This window comes from Oncorhynchus nerka, linkage group LG28 (genome assembly GCF_034236695.1).
Source record: "Oncorhynchus nerka isolate Pitt River linkage group LG28, Oner_Uvic_2.0, whole genome shotgun sequence".
Classification (NCBI taxonomy): domain Eukaryota; kingdom Metazoa; phylum Chordata; class Actinopteri; order Salmoniformes; family Salmonidae; genus Oncorhynchus; species Oncorhynchus nerka.
Window position 1 is genome coordinate 64,117,803 of NC_088423.1, and position 21,998 is coordinate 64,139,800.

General features: G+C 44.6%; 1 protein-coding gene across 1 annotated transcript in view; it reads right to left on the reverse strand.

The window, feature by feature from the left end:
* LOC115113524 (A disintegrin and metalloproteinase with thrombospondin motifs 18-like) overlaps positions 1–21,998 on the reverse strand; it is a 52,506-nt gene that overhangs the window by 11,734 nt on the left and 18,774 nt on the right. The window contains exons 8-18 of the mRNA XM_029641289.2: positions 21,164–21,269; positions 20,040–20,177; positions 19,747–19,900; positions 18,684–18,779; positions 17,923–18,071; positions 10,049–10,221; positions 7,713–7,843; positions 7,367–7,490; positions 6,336–6,580; positions 1,023–1,143; positions 363–489 (exon numbers count right to left, since the gene is read on the reverse strand). Coding sequence (XP_029497149.1) covers positions 363–489; positions 1,023–1,143; positions 6,336–6,580; positions 7,367–7,490; positions 7,713–7,843; positions 10,049–10,221; positions 17,923–18,071; positions 18,684–18,779; positions 19,747–19,900; positions 20,040–20,177; positions 21,164–21,269 — 1,564 coding nt within the window. The remainder of the gene's footprint in view (positions 1–362; positions 490–1,022; positions 1,144–6,335; positions 6,581–7,366; positions 7,491–7,712; positions 7,844–10,048; positions 10,222–17,922; positions 18,072–18,683; positions 18,780–19,746; positions 19,901–20,039; positions 20,178–21,163; positions 21,270–21,998) is intronic.

Below are 21,998 nucleotides of genomic sequence, written 5' to 3' on the forward strand. Positions count from 1 at the left end.
AGAGACCACACCAGCATCCCAGACCCAAGCCACAGCAGCTCGCCAGCGGAACTACTGCACAGAAAGTAGGCTGAGGTTGTGGTATGTGTCTGTCAGAAAGAGGGAGAGAGAGACAGAGAAATAGCGACAGACAGACAGACAGACAGACAGACAGACAGACAGACAGACAGACAGACAGACAGACAGACAGACAGACAGACAGACAGACAGACAGACAGACAGACAGACAGACAGACAGACAGACAGACAGAGAGAGAGAGAGAGAGAGAGAGAGAGAGAGAGAGAGAGAGAGAGAGAGAGAGAGAAAGAGAGAAAGAGAAAGAGAGAAAGAGAAAGAGAGAAAGAGAAAGAAAGTTAATTACTAGGCTGGGCAGGGCTGCGTGTTGCACAGGTGAGAGCTGAGCACTGGTCTGGTCTGAGGGTTGCACTGTGTCGAGTTGACTTGGGTCCGCTGATCTTGAAAACAGATGGCCTTTGTTGAGATCTGACCTGAAAGGGAGAAAAAGAGAGAGAGAAAGAGGCAGAAAGACATCATTCTTATCAGTTTTCCTTGTGTTTTACAACAACTGAAAAGGTCACACAAAGCCCACACTCTTCTCCCGTCTGGGCAACATGGGAGGGCTTGACAACTAAAGTAAAGTATGAACGAAATAGTGACAGGGTGCAGATAGCGATCTCTGCTCTAAGCTTGTCTAGAGCTCTCTGTCTGCTGTGTCTGCTGTCACCCTCCCTACTGGGATAAAGTGAATGGAGTAAGCGAGCCACTGATCCAGGCTCACATATAACAACACACACACATTCGCTGACATACATTGATGAGTGAATAGGACAGAGTACTCAGGGAGGTCTGTAAAAGGACCAAGGGAGACCGTGCAACCTTTTCACTGTCGCTTACAAAGATGCTTTTGATAAGCCAGAACGCACTTCCTGCCACCCCAATGTACACACACACACACACACACACACACACACACACACAAACACACACACACACACACACACTTATCTCATCCAAGGCTCACCTCCAGCACACGGAGCAGAGCAGTCGGAGCGAACCACTCCCCATGTGTAGTTGGGTTTCCTCTCACTGCGAGGCAAGGTGTACTCCCACACCACACCCGGGTTCTTACCCTGCAGCAGGATCTGAGGGAGAGGGAGAGAGGGGGAATATGACAGTGAGGTAATGGATCCGTCTTAGCACCTTGACAAGTGTGGTTAGCAGTCATTCCCCTCCCCTGCCAAAACAGACAAGTCTAAAGCATAGCCTGAAGTGGTTCCAAGCAATGGGCCATAGAGAATGACAATGAAAAACTAAGACAAGTGAAGTGGCAGGAAACTGGTGACTTGGTGACAATGGCATTGTGGAACTCTGTGTGTGTGTGTGTGTGTGTGTGTGTGTGTGTGTGTGTGTGTGTGTGTGTGTGTGTGTGTGTGTGTGTGTGTGTGTGTGTGTGTGTGTGTGTGTGTGTGTGTGTGTGTGTCTTTGTATGTGTGCGTCTGTGTGTGGCCCTTGTGAGGGTCCGATAGACAAAGCTCTGTGACTGAACCGAAAAGTGACCGCTTGGCAGACCTAGATGTTGGGTCATGGACACAGGCTGGGGTTACTTCTAATGGAGTGGAAAGCTCTCAAAATGAAGGGCTGCTTTGTTCCCCATAGACTTGGCCAAAACTTTTTGGGGACAATATTCAAACCAAACTGAGGGATTTGTTGACAATGACCAGCAGCAAGTGACACTGACTTAATAGATTTAGGCATATGCAAGCAAATAGCCAATTCTTTACCTGTGACAAGTAATTGTTTCTCATATCAAAATGCTAACGTTTGTCTCAAATGTTGTTTTGTATGTGACCCAGTAATACAATGTCGAGTTAGTTCTGAACATAATAAAGCGTTATAGTCATGTGTGATCACTCCCCAGCCTCTAGGTCACCAGGCTGCTAGCTATGGCGCACACCTGTCACCATCGTTACGCGCATCAGACTCACCTGGACTCCATCACTTCCCTGATTACCTGCCCTATATATGTCACTCCCTTTGGTTCCTTCCACAGGCGTTATTGTTTCTGTTTCTGTGCATTGTTCGTGTTTCTTGTTTTTGTACTACATTGTGTTTATTTATTAAAGCACTCACTCCCTGAACTTGCTTCCCGACTCTCAGCGCACATCGTTACAGTTAAGCTGACCCCCAGAGCTTCCAGGCTAACTATGTTGCCCTGGAGCTATGCCATTGGACCCTTCACGCTAGCCTGTCCACGACTGGTCCAAATTTACATCAGGCACGGCAAACACAAGATCCAGAACGTGGCCCCGGGGGCTCCCCTGTCCATCTGGAGCACAGAAAGCCACCTGACATCAGACACAATATGAGACAGCCCTTCCTGACCCTGCCTGCCTGTGAAAGTCCACAGCCCTAACTGCCCTCTCCCCACCTCCACCTATATCCAAGCCTCAACCAAATTCACATTTTTTTTATTATTATTTTCTATTTCACTTTAATTTAGCCAGGTAAGCCAGTTGAGAACAAGTTCTCATTTACAACTGCAACCTGGCCAAGATAAAGCAAAGCAGTGCAACACAAACAACACAGAGTTACACATGGGATAAACAAACGTACAGTCAATAACACAATCGAAAAATCTATATACAGTGTGTGCAAATGTAGTAAGATTAGGGAGGTAAGGCAATAAATAGGCCATAGTGGTGAAATAATTACAATTTAGCATTAACACTGGATTGATAGATGTGAAGAAGATGATGTAAGTAGAGATACTGGGGTGCAAAGGAGCAAAAAAATAAGTAACAATATGGGGATGAGGTAGTTGGGTGGGCTATTTACAGATGGGCTGTGTACAGGTGCAATGCTAGGTAAGCTGCTCTGACAGCTGATGCTTAAAGTTAGTGAGGGAGATATAAGAGGGACCATATATAGCATGTGGTCACATGGTGTCTCCCGCAGAAAATCTCACGTAATATACTGAGGTAGCCATTTTTCCAATCGCTTCTTATGAGAAACCAATTGCCTCAACAGATATCTTATCGAATATATATGTTAAAAACACCTTGAGGATGGATCCTAAACAACGTTTGCCGTGTTTCTGTTGACATTATTGAGCAAATTTTGAAAAAAGTTTGGCGTTATAGTTACAGCATTTTCCGGTCGATTTCTCAGCCAAGCATGATGAAGAAACGGGAGCTATTTCGCCTACAAAAATAATCTAAGCTTGTGTTTGAACATATTTATTTCATTTCATTTGCGATTTTCATGAATAGGAAAAAGTTTCTAGGGGTATTTATGTCCGCTGCGTTATGCTAATGCATTTGAGGCTATGATTACTCTCCCGGAAACGGGTTTGCTCGTCGCAAGAGGTTTACATAAATGCGTAAAAAGACGTCACAATGCTGTAGACACCTTGGGGAATACGTAGAAAACGTAAGCTCATTCGTAGCCCATTCACAGCCATATAAGGAGTCATTGGCATGCAGCGCTTTCAAAATATGGGGCACTTCCTGATTGGATTTTTATCTGGGTTTCGCCTGTAACATCAGTTCTGTTGCACTCACAGACAATATCTTTGCAGTTTTGGAAACATTAGAGTGTTTTCTATCCAAAGCTGTCAATTATATGCATAGTCGAGCATCTTGTCGTGACAAAATATCCCGTTTAAAACAGGAACGTTTTTTTATCCAAAAATGAAAATACTGCCCCCTAGTTACAAAAGGTTAACTTGGCATTCGAAGACTTTAGAAAGGCAGGGTAGGATAGATGTAGGTCTGTAACAGTTTGGGTCTAGAGTGTCTCCCCCTTCGAAGAGGCAGCTTTCCTATCTTTAGGGATCTCAGAAGACACGAAAGAGAGGTTGAACAGGCTAGTAATAGGGGTTGCAACGATTGCAGCGGATAATTTTAGAAAGAGAGGGTCCAGATTGTCTAGCCCAGCTGATTTTTAGGGGTCCAGATTTTGCAGCTCTTTCAGAACATCAGCTATCTGGATCTGGGTGAAGGAGAAGTGGGGAGGCTTGGGCAAGTTGCTGTGGGGGGTGCAGAGCTGTTGGCAGGGGTAGGGGTAGCCAGTTGGAAAGCATGGCCAGCCGTAGAAAAATGCGGTGCTTGACTGCTTTCTGATATGCCACAGTGGTTTCAAACAGACAAAAACCAACAATCTAACAACATCTCAATTTTCCATTCTCACATAATTAGAGTAGATTAATGCCTATGAAAATAACCATTAATACTTTGTCCCAGGGTATATTATTCATTTCACTGTAGCTCTCATTAGGCTAAGGGGAAAATGATGATGAATTACAGTGTGGCAGACATGGCTACAACTCCCCAGCATCACCTGCTGCCTGCCTGCTGCCCAGGTCCACAATCCTCTGCTCTCGACTGGCGTGACCCCACCAAACACTTTGCCACAAGAATGTGAATACAGAGAATAAGCCCTATTCTATTTCAAATAACATCCCTAGAGCTCACCATATGTTATGTCTCGTTTCTCTCCGCCTTTCTCCTTCCATTCTCCTGTCTGATTAGGCTATATACATGAACACTGTCAGAGTTTACCCTCACCACTGTTAAACATTTGTTTTCATAAATTGTTTCTAGCTGAGTCAGGGTCTCAGAACATTCAATAATGTTCTAGTTTTCCACGACAGCATAAAATATCTGCCAGGCTCAGTGGAAATCAGTCTCCTTCCCCTTCTGTTGCGTTTCTAATTTGGAACGTATTTAAGTCTCTCTCTCTCAGTGTCCTGACCCAAGCTTTTCAGATCTATACAGTTCAATTGCAGAATTATTTTAATCTTTTAATCTGTGTCCCTCTCTCTTCTTTTTGTAATTACGGAACATACTTAGAGAGATTAATGTCCTCTCATTTGCAGATCAGCGACCTGCTACTGCTAACCCTGCTAGTGGACACATGACTCTCAGGCTTCATGGGAGAAAACCAAGTCAGTGCAGAGAGCAGCATGCTGTTACCACGCTGAGAATGGAGCACTAAGCACTTTAAAGTCGATCAAATCAGGTCAGTTCAACTGTGTGTGGTGATGTAAAGCTAACAAAAACACATGTCTACATTGGAACTACACGGTCAAATCCCCCCTTTCTGCAAAATGACAAAAATGACTAAAAGGCATTCCAGAGATTTCACTATGGCATTTCTGGTATATTTATAGGCACCGTTTAAACTTCAGCTCTCAGTTCACAGGTAGCCCGATGGCCGAGGGCTTTGTCCAAACTAGCTTTTACATGACTTTCACCTTGCCTTTGGTGGATAGATAACAAACCAAACTTTCGAAACTCACCTGGTTTTCCCCCTCTGTTTCTAAGTTCAAAGGGCATGTGAAAAAAGCTTGCCACCGTTTACATAGCTATCTGGGGAATATATCCTCTACCTCTCAACACCCTAACTCTTAAATATACAAACTAAAGCATGACCAACCTTGAGAGTCACTTATTCGCCAAGGACAATCAATGACATTCAGCTGTCAGGATCTTAATTTCTATTCTTTTCGACCATCAGTTGCAGCAATGTGCGACGACAAGTAATGACTCGCTTTTACCTCAGAGCTTAGGCCTCTGCTCTGACAGACAAAGATAATACATAAGAATGTGCCGAGCGTGTGCAAACTGTGCAGTGTCTGTGTCCAACCAGCTGCTAATTCTACATCTTTATTAACAGCATGTTTTAAAAGGAAAATACTACATCATAGGATCACATACTAGGGCCTGTGACACATAAGGTGAGGGGTCCGCTTTGACCTGGATGGAATATGGAAGCATGATAGCCCGTTTAGCCTAATGGACCCCTTTTCCCCTTCTCTCTTTTCCTCTCTCTCGCTCTGTCGGTCTCTCTCTCCCCTCCCCTCCCCTCCCCCTCTCTCTCTCTCTCTCTCTCTCTCTCTCTCTCTCTCTCTGTTGGCCACCGCTTTGAGATGCCTGACACCTCTCCCCGCTACTCTATTGAAGTTAAAGCCGCCGGCCTGGTTTCAGATAAATCTTGCGGAATGTGCAGATTTGGTTTCTTCTTTTTGCATGAAGTGCACGATTCTGGAAGTTCAAAGCGCATGGCGAGCTGTTTGAACCCCAGACCTCTTGATTTTGGAGATGAAAGCCCCGACGACATCAGAATCAGGACACAATTAATCCTGAACAGTAGCGTTACTCCGATGTACCACTCGTTGTTATTGGGAGTTTTCTCTTTTTTTTCCCCCGCCCACCCTGCACTACAGCCCGGCCTTGTTTTCATCTGAGTGAGCGTCCTAGCGCTGTGCCAAGGCCCTGTCACCGCTAATTCGCTAACGGACGTCAGGGCAGACGGGGACGGAGGGGCAGCTTACTTCAAAGACCAGGGTCTCATTAGTGGGTCCGGCCGCGTACAGGCTCTCTGGGCGGTTGAAAGAGCGCTGATAGTCAAACACCGTCCCACCGAACTGGAACTTTCCAGGCCAGTCCACAGTCCAGTCCCCTGTCAGATAGTACTTCCTCTTCAGGGTGCGCACAGCCAGGTAGCTGGTGGAGATCTCCATCTCCTGAACATGGATGCTCCGCGCTCCAGGTGGGATGGTCACCATGGCGTAGTATTCTGAACAGGGAGAGAAAGAGCTCATTTACCATCTGAGAGTCAGGAAATTGATTTATTAGAGATTCATATTTTTTTCAACGTGGCAATACACATTACAGTGGAAACACAGAGCACAATTTGTATAATAATCCTATACAAGCAACAGACTGTCATGGGTATATTCAAGTATTTTATTGGGATGAATTCTCATCAAGACCAAACACAAAAAAAAGTAGATTACCAGTGCAAAAAACACCTTCAAACGAAAAACTTTCCCTGGTTTTAATCTTACCTTTGTGCATTGAATTACAAAGTGTTTTTCTAACATGATCATATGGTGCCATGTTTTCAGTAAAGAGGTGAGACGGTAAGCTTAATTCACTGAGACAGCATAAACCATTATAACTCTCTGCAGTACACAGCTGCCCTGGTGTAACGACGCATGCAAGCTGCCACATAAATAACTTTCCACTATATTAGTAGCAACCCCAGCCTGTGCTCCATGACCCAACATCTAGGTCTGCCAAGCGGTCACTTTTCGGTTCAGTCATAAAGCTCTGTCTATTGGACCCTTAAAGGGCCACACACAGTGATCTGGAAAGGTTGCTTTTAGCCAGTTGTGAGAGTATAGTATGAGGTCTGGAGGAAGAGAATGTCTCCCCAACAGTGGCATCTGCTAGAGAATTCACCCTGTCATGTTCAGATAACTCTGTCCCGATAACACTGTGCCAGAACTGTCCTACAACAGAGCTCCCCCTCTCACCCACCGATTCAAATTGACCCTGTCAGTCTTCTCGCTTGACGTACCGTTAGCTCTGTGCTGGAGGACGTACTGGCCTTTGAAGAACTTGCAGGTGGAGTTGTCCCCTCTACAAACTCCACAGGCATCCAGAGTTGCCTTAGAGCCCAGGACCTGGTCACAACCCACCGGCTGCAGGATGGAAGTAAACAGAAGGAACGTAGAGAACACAGACGGCACCCTGTGTCCTATATCACATCCAGTTGACTTACATGTAGTTGTATTTTTTATTTGACCTTTATTTAACTAGGCAAGTCCGTTAAAGAACAAATTCTTATTTTTCAATGATGGTCTCGGAACAGTAATTGATGTGTTGCAGTACAGTACATCACGTTCCGCAAATCTGCCGTTTACCTCACAGGCTCCTTCGATGCACACGTCACCTCTGTGGTCTGAGCAGGATGTCCCGTCCTTGACTTTGCTGGCCATGGCAAAGAAGAAGGCAAAGTCCTCAGCGATGCAGTACAGCTTGCAGATATCCTCAGCTACAGAGGACATAGAGAAGATTTAACAGGTGTTATAAACAAGATCATGGACGTAATCCTGCACCTGTGCATTAACCAATTCCTCCTTCCCAGGTGTGAGTCTCTAGGACTGTATAGAGAGCACAAACCTCCTTATGGCCTCTCTCTTTGTCACTGGTACACACCATATTACAATGTGGGGATTAGGACAGGCCTGTGGTAATGAAGGAGCCACACTCGCCAATTGATGAGGCAAGATAGGAGCCAATCGATGGAGTACTGGTGAAGAACGTATACAGGGTTCTATTGTGTTAATAGTGCATGTCAACTGCAGCGCAATGTACGGAACCTCTGGGGACTGAAGGAGTAGCAGACCTCTGGCACAATTCACATACGTCAGACCTGAAAGGCTGTTACAAATGAGCCCATGAAACAGGGAATGCAGAGAGGGCAGCTTCTCCACAAACCTCACACAGAGCTCCCAGACATGGGTTTCGGGTTCTACTGTACAACACACAGTAACAGTTGAATGACAGGGTTGTTACCAACAGCATGACAGCCTGGGGACACAGGGGCATCGTTATCTGACCAGCTTCAGTTTTTAGACTGTCTCTGGCTATTCAGATTCCTTCCATCTTCTCTTAATGCCAATCTCTTACATTGCTGAGGATGTGAACCCCTGAGTGCATTCCAGAAGCATCTTATGGATTTCTATTTGACATTCCATGTTAGTAATTCACATGCGTAGGCCAAGGCACTTGGATTTCATAAAGCGTATTGGATCTGATGCTTAGAGCCCAGTTAGACCAGGGTAAGACTGTCTTTACCTCCTGGTACCTCGGCTTGTCCGCTGAAAAGATGCCTAGGTCAGACACCATAGGCTGCCCTGGGGGCAGGGCCTTAGGGAGAGTCCCTCCATAGGGAGAGAGAGAGAGCAGGGAGAGCGGTGTGGAAGCACACTTACAATCAGCCTTTAATTAACGGAGGCGACAGTTCACCTCAGGCCCCAAGAGGCTTTTCAGGATCTGCTGCTTGCATCTTCATAAATCAGAGGTCTCGCAAAGGTAATGGGGTGACAGTCAAACTCTCTCTCTCTTTCTCTCTCTCTCTCACTCACTCTCTCCCTCCCTTCTCTCTCACTCATACAGTATGTATGTGGTAGACACAGGTAAAACCTGTCTTAAGGGCTTCCTTTATAATATATTCTTTCTCCCTGAGAGAAGAGAGAGAGAGAGAGAGAGAGAGAGAGAGAGCGGGTGGCTACATGTTTCCCATGTAGTTTAGACTCAGGTTATCTACAGCACTCTCGTGCATGAGTAGACTGACGCATTGACATGGTGCACACGAGGCACATTTGTGGCTTCAGCATTCAAATGAGTGAACAAGGTTAATCACAAAAGATTTCAAAAAGATTTGCAAAGTCATCCAACATATAGCCTCATTTGAGAGTTTTACAAGAATACACAGGACATAAAGATCTGATCCACCTGCAATGTTAATTAAATGCACTTTTAACAAGCACTGTATTTAACTCGACTGCGTTTTCTTCTCTCGGTTTATAAAGTCGCTTCTGTAAAATGTCCCTCGCGGGGGTACGGCGAATCTGTAAAATGTCCCTCTCGGGGGTACGGCGAATCAGTAAAATGTCAATCGAATCAGTAAAATGTCCCTCTCGGGGGTACGGCGAATCTGTAAAATGTCCCTCTCGGGGGTTCGGCGAATCTGTAAAATGTCCCTCTCGGGGGTACGGCGAATCTGTAAAATGTCCCTCTCGGGGGTACGGCGAATCGGTAAAATGTCCCTCTCGGGGGTACAGCGAATCTGTAAAATTACCCTCTCGGGGGTACGGCGAATCTGTAAAATGTCCCTCTCGGGGGTATGGCGAATCTGTAAAATGTCCCTCTCAGGGGGAACGAAGAATCTGTAAAATGTCCCTCTCGGGGGTACGGCGAATCTATAAAATGTCCCTCTCGGGGGTATGGCGAATCTATAAAATGTCCCTCTCGGGGGTACGGCGAATCTGTCAAATGTCCCTATCGGGGGTACGGCGAATCTATAAAATGTCCCTCTCGGGGGTACGGCGAATCTATAAAATGTCCCTCTCGGGGGTACGGCGAATCTATAAAAGCTGACTGAATGAGGTGCATTCTAGATGTACTCTATTGGCTGATTCAACATTTACCCTGTTCCTAATTACAGGGGGAATTGAACAAATAGCTGCCATACCTTCCACCTTGGTGTAGGGCTTCCATTTGTAGTACCAGCCCCTGAAGGGTTTGCTGTTGTACTCAGCACACTGCTGGGCACGGAAGTCCACTCCGCTTGGCTGGCACGGCTTTGTGTTACACAGCTGGTTGAGACGAGCGGAGCCCTGGCAAAACTTCCCGTTGTGTTGTGGCCTAAAGCAACACAAAATTAACACATGTAGACCCGACACAGATGTGACATAGGTTAGGGCAGGCGTTCTCTTCTTCAACACATGGGGAGAAGGGACTCAAGCCAACATTTCTAGGGCCCTGTATTGACAGTTTCAAAGCAGAATGAAATAATTCACATTTAAGACTCAGCAAGATCAAGTCAAGACCAAGTATACAATGGCAGCCTCAAAACAACACTACAAATCAGGTTATTGGGTTTTCATCCAGGTTCCCAACCATTCCTGTGACGACAGCAGCCACAAGTATCTCCACTCAGCCACATTAATAGAAAAGACCTCTGTTCTTAGAAACAACCTAACAACGGAGGCTGCTGAAGGGGAGGTTGGCTCATAATAATGGCTGGAACGGAGCAAATGGAATGGCATCATGGATTTGATACCATTCCACTCATTCCCCTCCAGCCATTACCACGAGCACGTCCTCCCCAATTAAGGTGTCACCAACCTCCTCCGGATTCCCTGTTGTGAGCCTGATAGGCTGTTTTAAAGTGGAGCAGTGCACTTCTTGGGCAGGATTCCACTGCCTAACCTCAAAGCAAATGAATCTCCGTTAGGCTCTTCCTGCTGGAGCAAAGCCAGCATTCACTTCCAGCTAAGTGAATGTGTGGGTGTTGGTGTTTGTATGTGTGCTTTTACACATGGGGAACAGTGTGTTGTTAAATGAGAAGGAAAGTCTTCCATGATTAATTCAAGTAAGTGATTTATATGTCTTAATTTCAAAAGCCCTGGGTAGACAAACAGTTGAAGTCGAAGTTTTGAGTCATTAAAACTCGTTTTTCAACCACTCCACAAATGTCTTGTTATAAACAAACTATAGTTTTGGCAAGTCGGTTAGGACATCTAATTTGAGCATGACAAAAGTAATTTTCCAACAATTGTTTACAGACAGATTATTTCACAAATTCGCTGTATCACAATTCCAGTGGGTCAGAAGTTGACATTCACTAAGTTGACTACCTTTAAACAGCTTGGAAAATTTCAGAAAATTATGTCATTGCTTTAGAAGCTCCTGATGGCCTAATTGACGTCATTTGATTTCAATGCCTACCTTCAAACTCAGTGCCTCTTTGCTTGACATCATGGGAAAATCTAAAGAAATCAGCCAAGACCTCATAAAAAAAATGTGTAGACCTCCCCACAGGTCTGGTTCATCCTTGGGAGCAATTTCCAAACGCCTGAAGGTACCACGTTCATCTGTATAAACAATAGTACGCAAGTATAAACACCGTGGGACCACGCAGCCGTCCTACCGCTCAGGAAGGAGACATGTTCTGTCTCTCTTGATGAACATACTTTGGTGCGAAAAGTGCAAATCAATCCCAGAACAACAGCAAAGGACCGTGTGAAGATATATCCACAGTAAAAACAAGTCCTATATCGACATAACCTGAAAGGCCGCTCAGCAAGGAAGAAGCCACTGCTCCAAAACTGCCATAAAAAAGCCAGACCACAGTTTGCAACTGCACATGGGGACAAAGACACAACGTGGTAAGTGTTCATGCTTTTTATTTAAACTGAACACTATAACAAAATAACAAAGAGAATAAATGAAACAGTCCTGTCAGGTGCAGAAAACAATAAACAGAAAATAACTACCCACAACAAGTAGGTGGGGAAAAGCTACCTAAGTATGGTTCCCAATCAGAGACAACCATAGTCAGCTGTCCCTGATTGAGAACCATACCCGGCCAAAACAAAGAAATACAAAACATACAAAAAAGGAACATAGAATGCCCACCCCAAATCACACCCTGACCAAACCAAAATAGAGACATAAAAAGCTCTCTAAGGTCAGGGCGTGACACTTCTGACTTCAACTGTATGTGCATTAGTAGACTGTCTGTGTTAAAATGCCAACCAACTCTGGCTGATGCCAACCAACTCTGGGAAATATTATTGGATTTCATTGCCAAGATCAAATATGTAATCGAACAAAACAACATCAGCCCAGACACTAAACAGCAAAGCAACACAGGACTTATAAAAACATCTCATACCACTAACTCCTATCAAACCACACTCAGCGAAAACGTTACGTGCATGATGTTCAGCATCAAAGCGGGCACACATTCCATAATATATTTTACTGTCAACACTTATCTGAGCAGAGCTTACACAGAGAAAAGCATGTGCTGATAACAGTGGATTGTTACATAGAAAACCTGGAAGGCAAACCTCTTTCTGGTGCATCCCGGAGCTGCCAGGAAGGCCCAGAATGACAGGCTCTATTACAGGTGTCAGTGTCAACCTCCTGTTTTTCAGAGCACCTCTCATTTTGTGTGCAGAGATCTGGGCCCGAGCTCCCAGTCTGATCCTATTAAGGCTTAGGAATGGAGACACATAGGCCCATATGTTAGACTGCTTATGAGGGACGCAGACAACCAGACGTTGTCGGGGTTCTAACAGGGGTTCGGGTGCTACTTGTTTAATTCATGGAGATGAGATGCAGTAAAGGATCGTTAACTACATTCAGCCGCAGGCTCCTTTTTTCTTGAGTGGATAGTCAGGGGACAGGAACTTAATTACAAATCATTTGTAGCTTGCAAACGGACCGCAAGAAGCCCAAACAAATATAATATTTGACTAAAACATAATAATTTCAAACCTTGCTTACATTCTTATGAGATCACATATATCTCTCTATTATGCGTGGGAATACTTTTGAACAGATTTTTTTTTTATTAAATCACTTGGAGCTGATTTGCTGGTGTTTTATAGTCTATTAGGTTAAATTGCATTTAATATATATATATATATATATATATATATATATATGACATTTCCAGAAAACTTGGGGTGGCCAAATAAAATCACACGCGGGCCAAATTCATTCCACGGGCAGGCAGTTGGGGGACCCTGCAGTACAGTATCTGACCCCCTACTCAGTAGATTGAAAAAAACTTTTGGGATAGCTGGGGGGGTGCCAGCCAAGTTTAACTTCTTGTTATACCTTTTTTTCTTTTCTTCTCACTCTCTCAACAGATCCTATACCTCCAGCATCGCAGAGGGATGATAAATCTCCCGGCGACAGCAACGAGTCCAAACTTCAGTGGACTAGAGGTCATCCTGTCTGGCTAGTCATCACCTGCTCTCTCCCTTCCCCCTCCTTGTCCTCCCTTCTCTCATCCTCCTCCCTGTCCCTCACACAACGACCACCCCTCGACCTCCTACTTTGCTGCCCTGCTTCCTCCCCAGTTCCAGCCTGCTGGGACCTGGGCCTCCCTGCTGGATCACACTCCCCTCTGTGTGGTGCGGAGACCCCAATGAGCCCTACTGACCTCTCCCCTCAGGGCCTACTGGGCCTCCCCTATACCAGGCTGCAGTTAACCCAGGGTTCTGCAATCTGATAGCATCACAGGCTGCACACGCTGTCAATTACTGCTGTGTTTTAACCATTGCAAAGCATCTTTCAGAGCCTGTCAGATGCTGTCGTGAAACAGGCAATCTGATCATCTCCAATCCCATGCAAGCTTATAAAGGGACTTGCCATCAAACCCCAATTTATAAAGGATCTTACCATCAAACACCAACTTATAAAGGATCTTACCATCAAACACCAATTTATAAAGGATCTTACCGTCAAACTCCAACTTATAAAGGATCTTACCATCAAACACCAACTTATAAAGGATCTTACCATCAAACACCAATTTATAAAGGATCTTACCGTCAAACACCAACTTATAAAGGATCTTACCGTCAAACACCAACTTATAAAGGATCTTACCGTCAAACACCAATTTATAAAGGATCTTACCGTCAAACTCCAACTTATAAAGGATCTTACCGTCAAACACCAATTTATAAAGGATCTTACCATCAAACACCAACTTATAAAGGATCTTACCGTCAAACTCCAACTTATAAAGGATCTTACCATCAAACACCAACTTATAAAGGATCTTATCATCAAACACCAATTTATAAAGGATCTTACCGTCAAACACCAATTTATAAAGGATCTTACCGTCAAACTCCAACTTATAAAGGATCTTACCGTCAAACACCAACTTATAAAGGATCTTACCGTCAAACACCAACTTATAAAGGATCTTACCATCAAACACCAACTTATGAAGGATCTTACCATCAAACACCAACTTATGAAGGATCTTACCATCAAACACCATGTTGCCATATTTATCAGGACTGTAAATGTATTTGATCTGCCAGGTGATTGCTGTGTTCAGAGGGGATTCCCTCGCTACAATTGTATTTTTATTTTACAACCCCTGCAAAGTATGTATGTTAGGTAGCTATGAAACGTTTGAAACTGTCTTCAAACAAATACTGTTTGCTGAATATAATTGCATAATACATTGCATGTTCTGTTGTTTTTCAGGAGAGAACATATTCGACCTTAATCTGTAAACTACACGGGGATGTTACAGTCTGAGAGCCAAAACAAGTGGGCAGATTGAGGGTAATCCATCTTCAGAACCACAGATTATACCAAGAGGGGGCTGCCAAAATAATCTGACGGATTGCTTAAAATACACTCTCCTGTTCTCACGGATCAGAGCAAAAATGTGATTTAAGGGGACAAACAGATCCAACAGTCCAGTGGTGAAATGGAAGACACTGTGCTCAGAAGGGAATTTATAGACAATTCTAATATTGTAATGGACCACAAACTGTCAGAAACACACAAAGTAGTCAGCAAAGAAGTAAAGTACCATAAATATCATTGCTCCATACTGTACAGATGTAGGACCTTAATTTGAGCCAGTTTGCTATAGCAGGAAAAAAATCCTGCCGCAAGAGGAAATGTAAACTATTATGTGGATTATAATTCATTGACATTTGTGTAGGAGTTGATGCATTTTTCATGAGGGAAAATCCAGTCTGTAGTTTAAATGGAAATGACAAATTACAATATAAACATCAAATACAATACAATTTACATTTCCTGAAACAGCGTAATCAAATTAGGATCCTGTAGGATCTGTAGGTAAACTGACCCGTGACAATTTATAGGTCATGATTCGCCATGATTCCCAATTCGCAACATCAACCAAGATTTAGCGTCTGCTTCTTACTAAAAATACCTCTTTATTGCCCCCCCCCCAAAAAAAAAATCAACATGACTCATAAAGTGGATTATACTTCTATAGCTCCATGTATGCTATTCACTGACTGTATAATGTGCATCATATGAGGGTCTGTCTGCCTCTGGCTCTCTCTCTCTCCCAGGCTGGTTTAAGTGAACAATCAGGTACAGCAGAGAGGACAGCACCTCACCAACAGCAGTCCTCCAACACAGCCTGTTGACTGGACAGAATGTTGGGGGAGAGGGAGAAGTAGTTTCTAATTCTCTGCTGAGGCACTACATCCAATCCAATTAAGGGTTTCCCTCTTGTAGCATGTGGGATTTTTAGATTTTTTTGTTGTTGCTTTGTCTGCATGTATTTATTTGAGGTAACAGTAAAACCCATTGAGACGTTACGCTATTAACGAAAAGAGACACGTACGTATGTAAGTGAGGAAGGTAAGGTGGACATCCCAAGCCAGATAAGTTTCCACACAGGGACAGCATAGGGACACTTGTGCCTGGGAAGGTTACTCTATCCTGCCTGTGCTGAGAGGAGATATCCTCCATCAACCTGCTGCAACTGCTGGGGAGGAAACACCTGGGCTTACACCATCAGACTCACACACAAACACACACACACACACACATACACACTAAACTGTCCTGGAAATCCTATCTGCCATTACATTTCTAAATCATAGCCTTGTTAAATTACATTTCTCGATCATAGTCTAATTGGTGTGGCTAACAGATCGTCTTATTCATCAAAATCACAGAACAGAGAAATCAGTGTTCTCAACACACTCGAAAGGTTTGAGTTAAAAGTCTATCCTTGATGCAATCAAAGTGGTTGAGTGCCTGGATGTTATCCAATAGGCATGATTACATCCCATCCTGCAAGACACAAACCTGAGAACAAGCCAGATGCTAAGATATCTAAGCCACCTGTCCATCAATAAAGGCCCTCCTTCTTTCAGCTCCTTGTCCTTTTCTGAAGCAGCCAAGCCCTCCGAAGCCAAACCTGCCCTCAGGGGGACTTGTAAATCTCAAATTAATCCAGAAGCCAAAGGTCAGATGCAATCTGGCTCTACTTGAGGTTTCACATCAATGTGACTACTAGTGGGAGTACCATGCAACAAGCACACAAAGTCTGACATCAACCAGACATATTATGAGAACAATCTAGCTAAGAGACATATAGCACACAGAAGATCTAACTGATAAGCTAAAATGAGCCTGATAATTGTATCTAGTGTTGGGGCATTTGTGTGCTACATCTCTATATTTAGATCTGTGTGTGTGTTCAGTGTCTGCCTCGGCTGTGAATGCTTGAAGAAGAAGAGGTTTGTGTTGCCCAGGGAAGTCAGAAGATTGGGCGAGTAGCTTGAGGCAGAGCATTGAGTAGCGCTGTGAGCTGAGCAGGTTAAACTGGCATGAGACAACCCAGATTAAACAACCCTTTAATCTGGCCTGCAGTCTGTTTGTAGACTGACAGATAATAGTGTTTAATGGGCTGACAGCCAACTGGCAGGCAGCCAGGCAGGCCACGCTCTCAGGTGCTCAGTTAGTAAGTCAGGGGGAGCTGACTGGGATGAAGGCCACATTCACCTGTCCAAATCCAACCCTGTTCTGTTTGCACAGAGCAGACACACTGTATGTGGAGCTCTTCATGTGTTCTATGGTAGTGCTGGTAGAGACTTAGCGAAGACAAGCTACAGCTGAGGTAAAATGTGGCTAATCATGCCTCAAGCTCATCTATCCACCAGCCGTCTTGTATGGAGCATTACCTCTGCCAGACAAGGTAAAGTTCCTCAAAAGAGGGAGAAGTAACTATCACAGTAACAATCCTCTCTGACCAGGAGTTGTTGAGTTCACCCAGTGCAAATCTAGGCTTGTTATGGTAGGAGAGAGTGGGGTAAATTGAGCCAAAGGGGTAAATTGAGCCATCCTTGTACACAAAATATATTAATCGACCAAATATTTCGACCAAACATAATTTCATGGAGTCACGGAAAAAGTGGTAAGCAAGCTAGGTCCAAAAAAACGTGATTTTCACCAAGTCAAATTAATTTAGTGTGTTAGACATTTCAAGTAGATATTTTTAAGACTGTTTTGTACACCAGTTGGGGTCTCTATAAGTGTGAATATGAGGTCCTAAACCTAGCATGAAAGTGCATCCTTGTAGCTGTGTGGGCTAATATTGTCAAAATGGGGTAAGTTGAGCCAATAGTCGAGCCAAGGGAAAGTTGAACAAATGTTTCTATTTCCGTCACAGGCGTAGTAATGCAAGGCATTATCACTGGGATATGAGGTAACAACAGGGCCTAGCCTATGTTAATTTGTAGACGGCTTAACTTACCCTGTAGTTCTGCTAAGATAACACTTTTTTGGGACAAGCTAGGTTTTCAAAACTGTCATTTTTACCTGAATTCTAATAATTTTTAGGGATACACAACATCCTGAACTATATGTAGATATATTTGTTAAAAATAATACTATATTTCCCGTGACAGAGTGATACCACTCTCCCCTAGTAGGCTATGCATTAAAATAGCCCAGAGTGAGATTCTAAATTAGCAGTGAACTCTTATGACCCCACCTGACCCCCTAGTATGGCTAACAGTACTGTACCTGGGGCTGGTGCAGGATCGCTCCCTGTACATAACCCCTCCCCCACAGGTCCTGGAACAGTCCGACCACTCAAACCATCCTGACCACTGACCGTTGACAGCTCTCGGACCGTGGTCACCATACTTCACACACTGGCCTCGCCGACACCACTGTTGAAAGAGCGGAGAGAGAGATTGAGAGAGAGAGAGAGAGAGAGAGTGAGAGAGAGATAGAGAGAGAATGAGAGAGGGATACAGATAAATATAAAGAAAGAGAGGGAGAGAGAGACAGAGATGAGGGGGAGGATGAGGGCGGGATGGACAGAAAAAAAATTAAAATGTTGAGTTAGTATCGGTGGTAGGATCTTTGGCTTGCCCCAACGCTGAGGTTCCTGGTTTGGGTGAATGCCCAGCACCACACCTGGAGACCTAGGCCTATCTGAGCCAAACCACACACTCACACACACATCACCACCTTTCTCTCTCTCCCACTATCATCTTTCACTGCGGAAAAAGAATAGGAGCCTTGTGTTCTTAGGGGACATTTAACAATGCACAAAACGCTCCTGCAGGTGTGTGCATATGTGGATTTGTGAGGGAACCTGTCTTTTGTGCTGGTGCTTGTACCTTGGGCATTTGTGTACGCGTCCCTGTGTGTGTTTTTACGTCTATGTGTGTTAAAACGCGTGTTACATTGAGTGATACTGATAGATGGAAATCCCTGTCTCCTTCCATCCCTTTCACGATGGGCAACATTGCCATGGAAACAGATGGTACACTTACCAGGTCAGTCCCACAGCTGGTGCCCTCGGCGGCGGGCATGAACTTGGTCTCACACCGGTGACCTGTCCTGTGGCACCACAGTGACTTACAGATGTCCTGCCGAGTGACCAGACACACCAAACAGTGAGTCCAGCATCTGCCTCCCCTCATCAGAACAACACCACTACAACACCAACACCCCACTGCCATGGTTACAAGCAATAACCCCCCCCCCCATTTCCAAAAAAACTGTCAAAACCAATCATTGCATTCCCTGAAACACGCTATTCATGTATCTTTTATTCCTTCCCACAATGCAGCAGTAAGTATGGATAGATGAGGCATTGGGAGCCAGGCAGTGGACCTGTGCCACGCTGGCGTGCCGCCCGATTGCATCTGGCAAACAGCTAGCGAGACTGGGGTTATGAGAGAGCTGGTCCCCCCGTGCTAATCTAGCTCTGCAGCAGACTGACTGAGGTAGTGTGCCACGGCCAGCCGTAAGGGCAGAGCACGCGGCTAATTAGCTCTCCTCTGCACCGTGCGAAACGACTGCAGAATCCCAACAGGGGGAAGAAACACAGGGAGGCAAACATCCCAAATCCTTGTTAATTAGGATGTGGAGTCACCTACGTCGAGGTTCAGGAGACGGGTTCAAACTTAGGGCTGGGGTTCAGGAGAACACAAAAGGTTGTATGGGGGCTATGCAATGGCTCAGCCTATACCATGAGCACTAATCCTACAGATGGACTGGTGTGGATGTTGATTTCCCACACACAACCTCCCTTTCTTGACCCGTTCCTTATTCATGCTGGATTTGCATGTCAATGCATGTCTTGTTGAATGTAGTATAGTGGAAGGTTAAAGAGGCCCATTTCCTTAGGGTTGTGTTCAAGTCTGTTGGACCCGTTTTGAATACTGTAATTGGAGGTTAAATACGGCTGTTTTGAACATATAATGGTTTGTCCCACAAAGATCATGCAAATGAGATAATACTGGGTTAAACCCTACCTATGTTTCCCAGTAGCACACTTGTCAAACAGCTTCGTGCGACCCACTAACGAATGTGCCTTTCAGTGTCAGGTACCTTGACAAAGTCCAGGTTGCACAGTTTAGCCTTGGAGCCAAACTGCCACTTGCACTGTGTGTCAGCATCATAAAGCTGGCCTGGGAGCTTCTCTGGGTATTTATACTGCCCAATCTGCCTGGGCTCATCCACCAGACACGACGCTTGAGCTGTTCTGTGGAGTAAAACCAAGAAACACTGAACAGGACAGGGACCTATCATTAAAGACTAATAAACACAAACAGGTGCATGAGAACCACACTACATCATTACATGCATGGCAGCCATGTCAGAGGTTCATTTATAAGGCTTACCCAAGGAAGCGGCTGAGGTATTGGCGACTGCAGGCAGACCAGGAGAAGACCCCGTTATTTCCTGCCAGGGTTGGAGACATGATGTTTCCTTCTGCTTTCCGACAAGGATTCCCCTCTCCATCATGGATCATCCCAAAACTGCCATAGAGACAGATCATTAAGAAGGAGAGAGAGAGAGAGAGAGAGAGAGAGAGAGAGAGAGAGAGAGAGAGACGGAGCGAGAGAAAGAGAGAGAAAAAGAGAAAGAGACTGTTAATGTCCAACCTCTGGTCAGAACTCAACTGGTCAGGTCGGAACTCTTACCCTAGTAACCTTAAAACATTTTAGTTTTATAAAACTTGTTTAAGCTCCATGGAGTGTGATGGGTCACACGTTTTTAACATAGCCTCACGTTTTGGTTGAGAAACATATCTGTTATAAACAGGCATGTGTTGATACAGCATTAAAAACGCTTCGGTCGACCCTCCTACAGTACAGTACATAGCTGAGGTTCACTAGTCTGTAAAAGACGACGTCATCTATTTAGAAATGACATCTCCTCAATTTGTCAGTGATTAATGGTATTTGGCCTGGAAGTGGTTTTCATCTCAACAATGTGCAAATTCTGGGAATGATTCCCATTAATTTGACCAACGTGATTGAGCCATTGAAAATTACAGGAATTCTGACATGTTACCAGCTCGGCGTATCGAAGGAACAGCTTCTTTCCCGTTTGTGTTGAGAGAGTGCCAAGCAGACAAAGGACTTTACCGTAATAATTCAAATCTCAAATGTCAAATATAAACAGCCTCTTATCTCGATGGAAACGTGTAAACACAAACCGAGCATACCCATCGCCTGTGGCACTTCATATGGTTTCACATGTTGTCATGGAGCAAATTAAGTGCTTCGCTAGCGCAATGCTATTGTTTCGGTCTGCATTTTTTTGTTGCTTTAAATGGACTCATCCTTCTTTGACGTGGCACTGTAAATTAAAGCCATCACGTCGCAACTATATAGTAACAAGTTCATCGCCTGTACTAGGTGTTCTCCTGTTCACCTAAAATATACGGGGGTCTATTCTGCTCTATGTGAAGGTAAAGCTAATGGCTAGCGCTAATAGCGAGGGCATTTGATGGACTTACTTGTGGCCTGATTCATGAGCGATGGTGAAAGCTAAGCCCAGTCCTGTGTCTTCATTAATCGTACAGCTCCGGGATTTACTGCACATTCCACTTATAGGAGCAAAACCTGCAGAGATAAAGCAGAGGAAGAAGAGGGAGAAGGAGAGGAGGAGAGGTGGAAAGTTAAAGAGTGTTGTCGGGGAGATATCAGGCTCAAATATGTATTCATACAAAGCTACTATGTCTATCTACAAAAACTGCCAGACAACATAACTGTTCTGGGAGAAGGAAGGCCGTAGGCAGTGTTACAAGACAAACTTTTTACTTTTCTTTTTTACTATCGCCAACCTCAAAAATTCAAATCCTGCTTTTAGAGTGAGCCAAGACTGCTGTTACATGGCAATAAATGCAGCCTTTACAGTTTAATTGGTCCACGGACAGCATGAACACTTTGTATAGTAGCATGAAGGCTGTGGGTTGTGTTACAAAGAGCATATTTAAATCAAGGCCTTGCTTGCTCCTCATACTGTACGTCCCAAAGTGCATACTTGTGGTTTAGGGCCATTGAGACTAATTAATTACAGTTGGCTGATGCTTCAGTTTTAACTGATCTGACAATGCTGCCAATCGTTCACACTATTGAAGAGAAGGACAGAACGGGATGGGTGTAAGATGTGTGTGGGTGTGTGCATGTATGTGTGTGTGTTAGTGCATGCGCTCATGTATGCATGGCTATACTGTAAGTGTGTGTTTGTGAGTTTTGACAGGGTTGTATTTAGTGCAGGTGAAATCCCTTGCCGGAGGGAGTCCAGGCAGAGCATGTAGGATCCCGCCCACCCTGGAAGTGACCCCATGA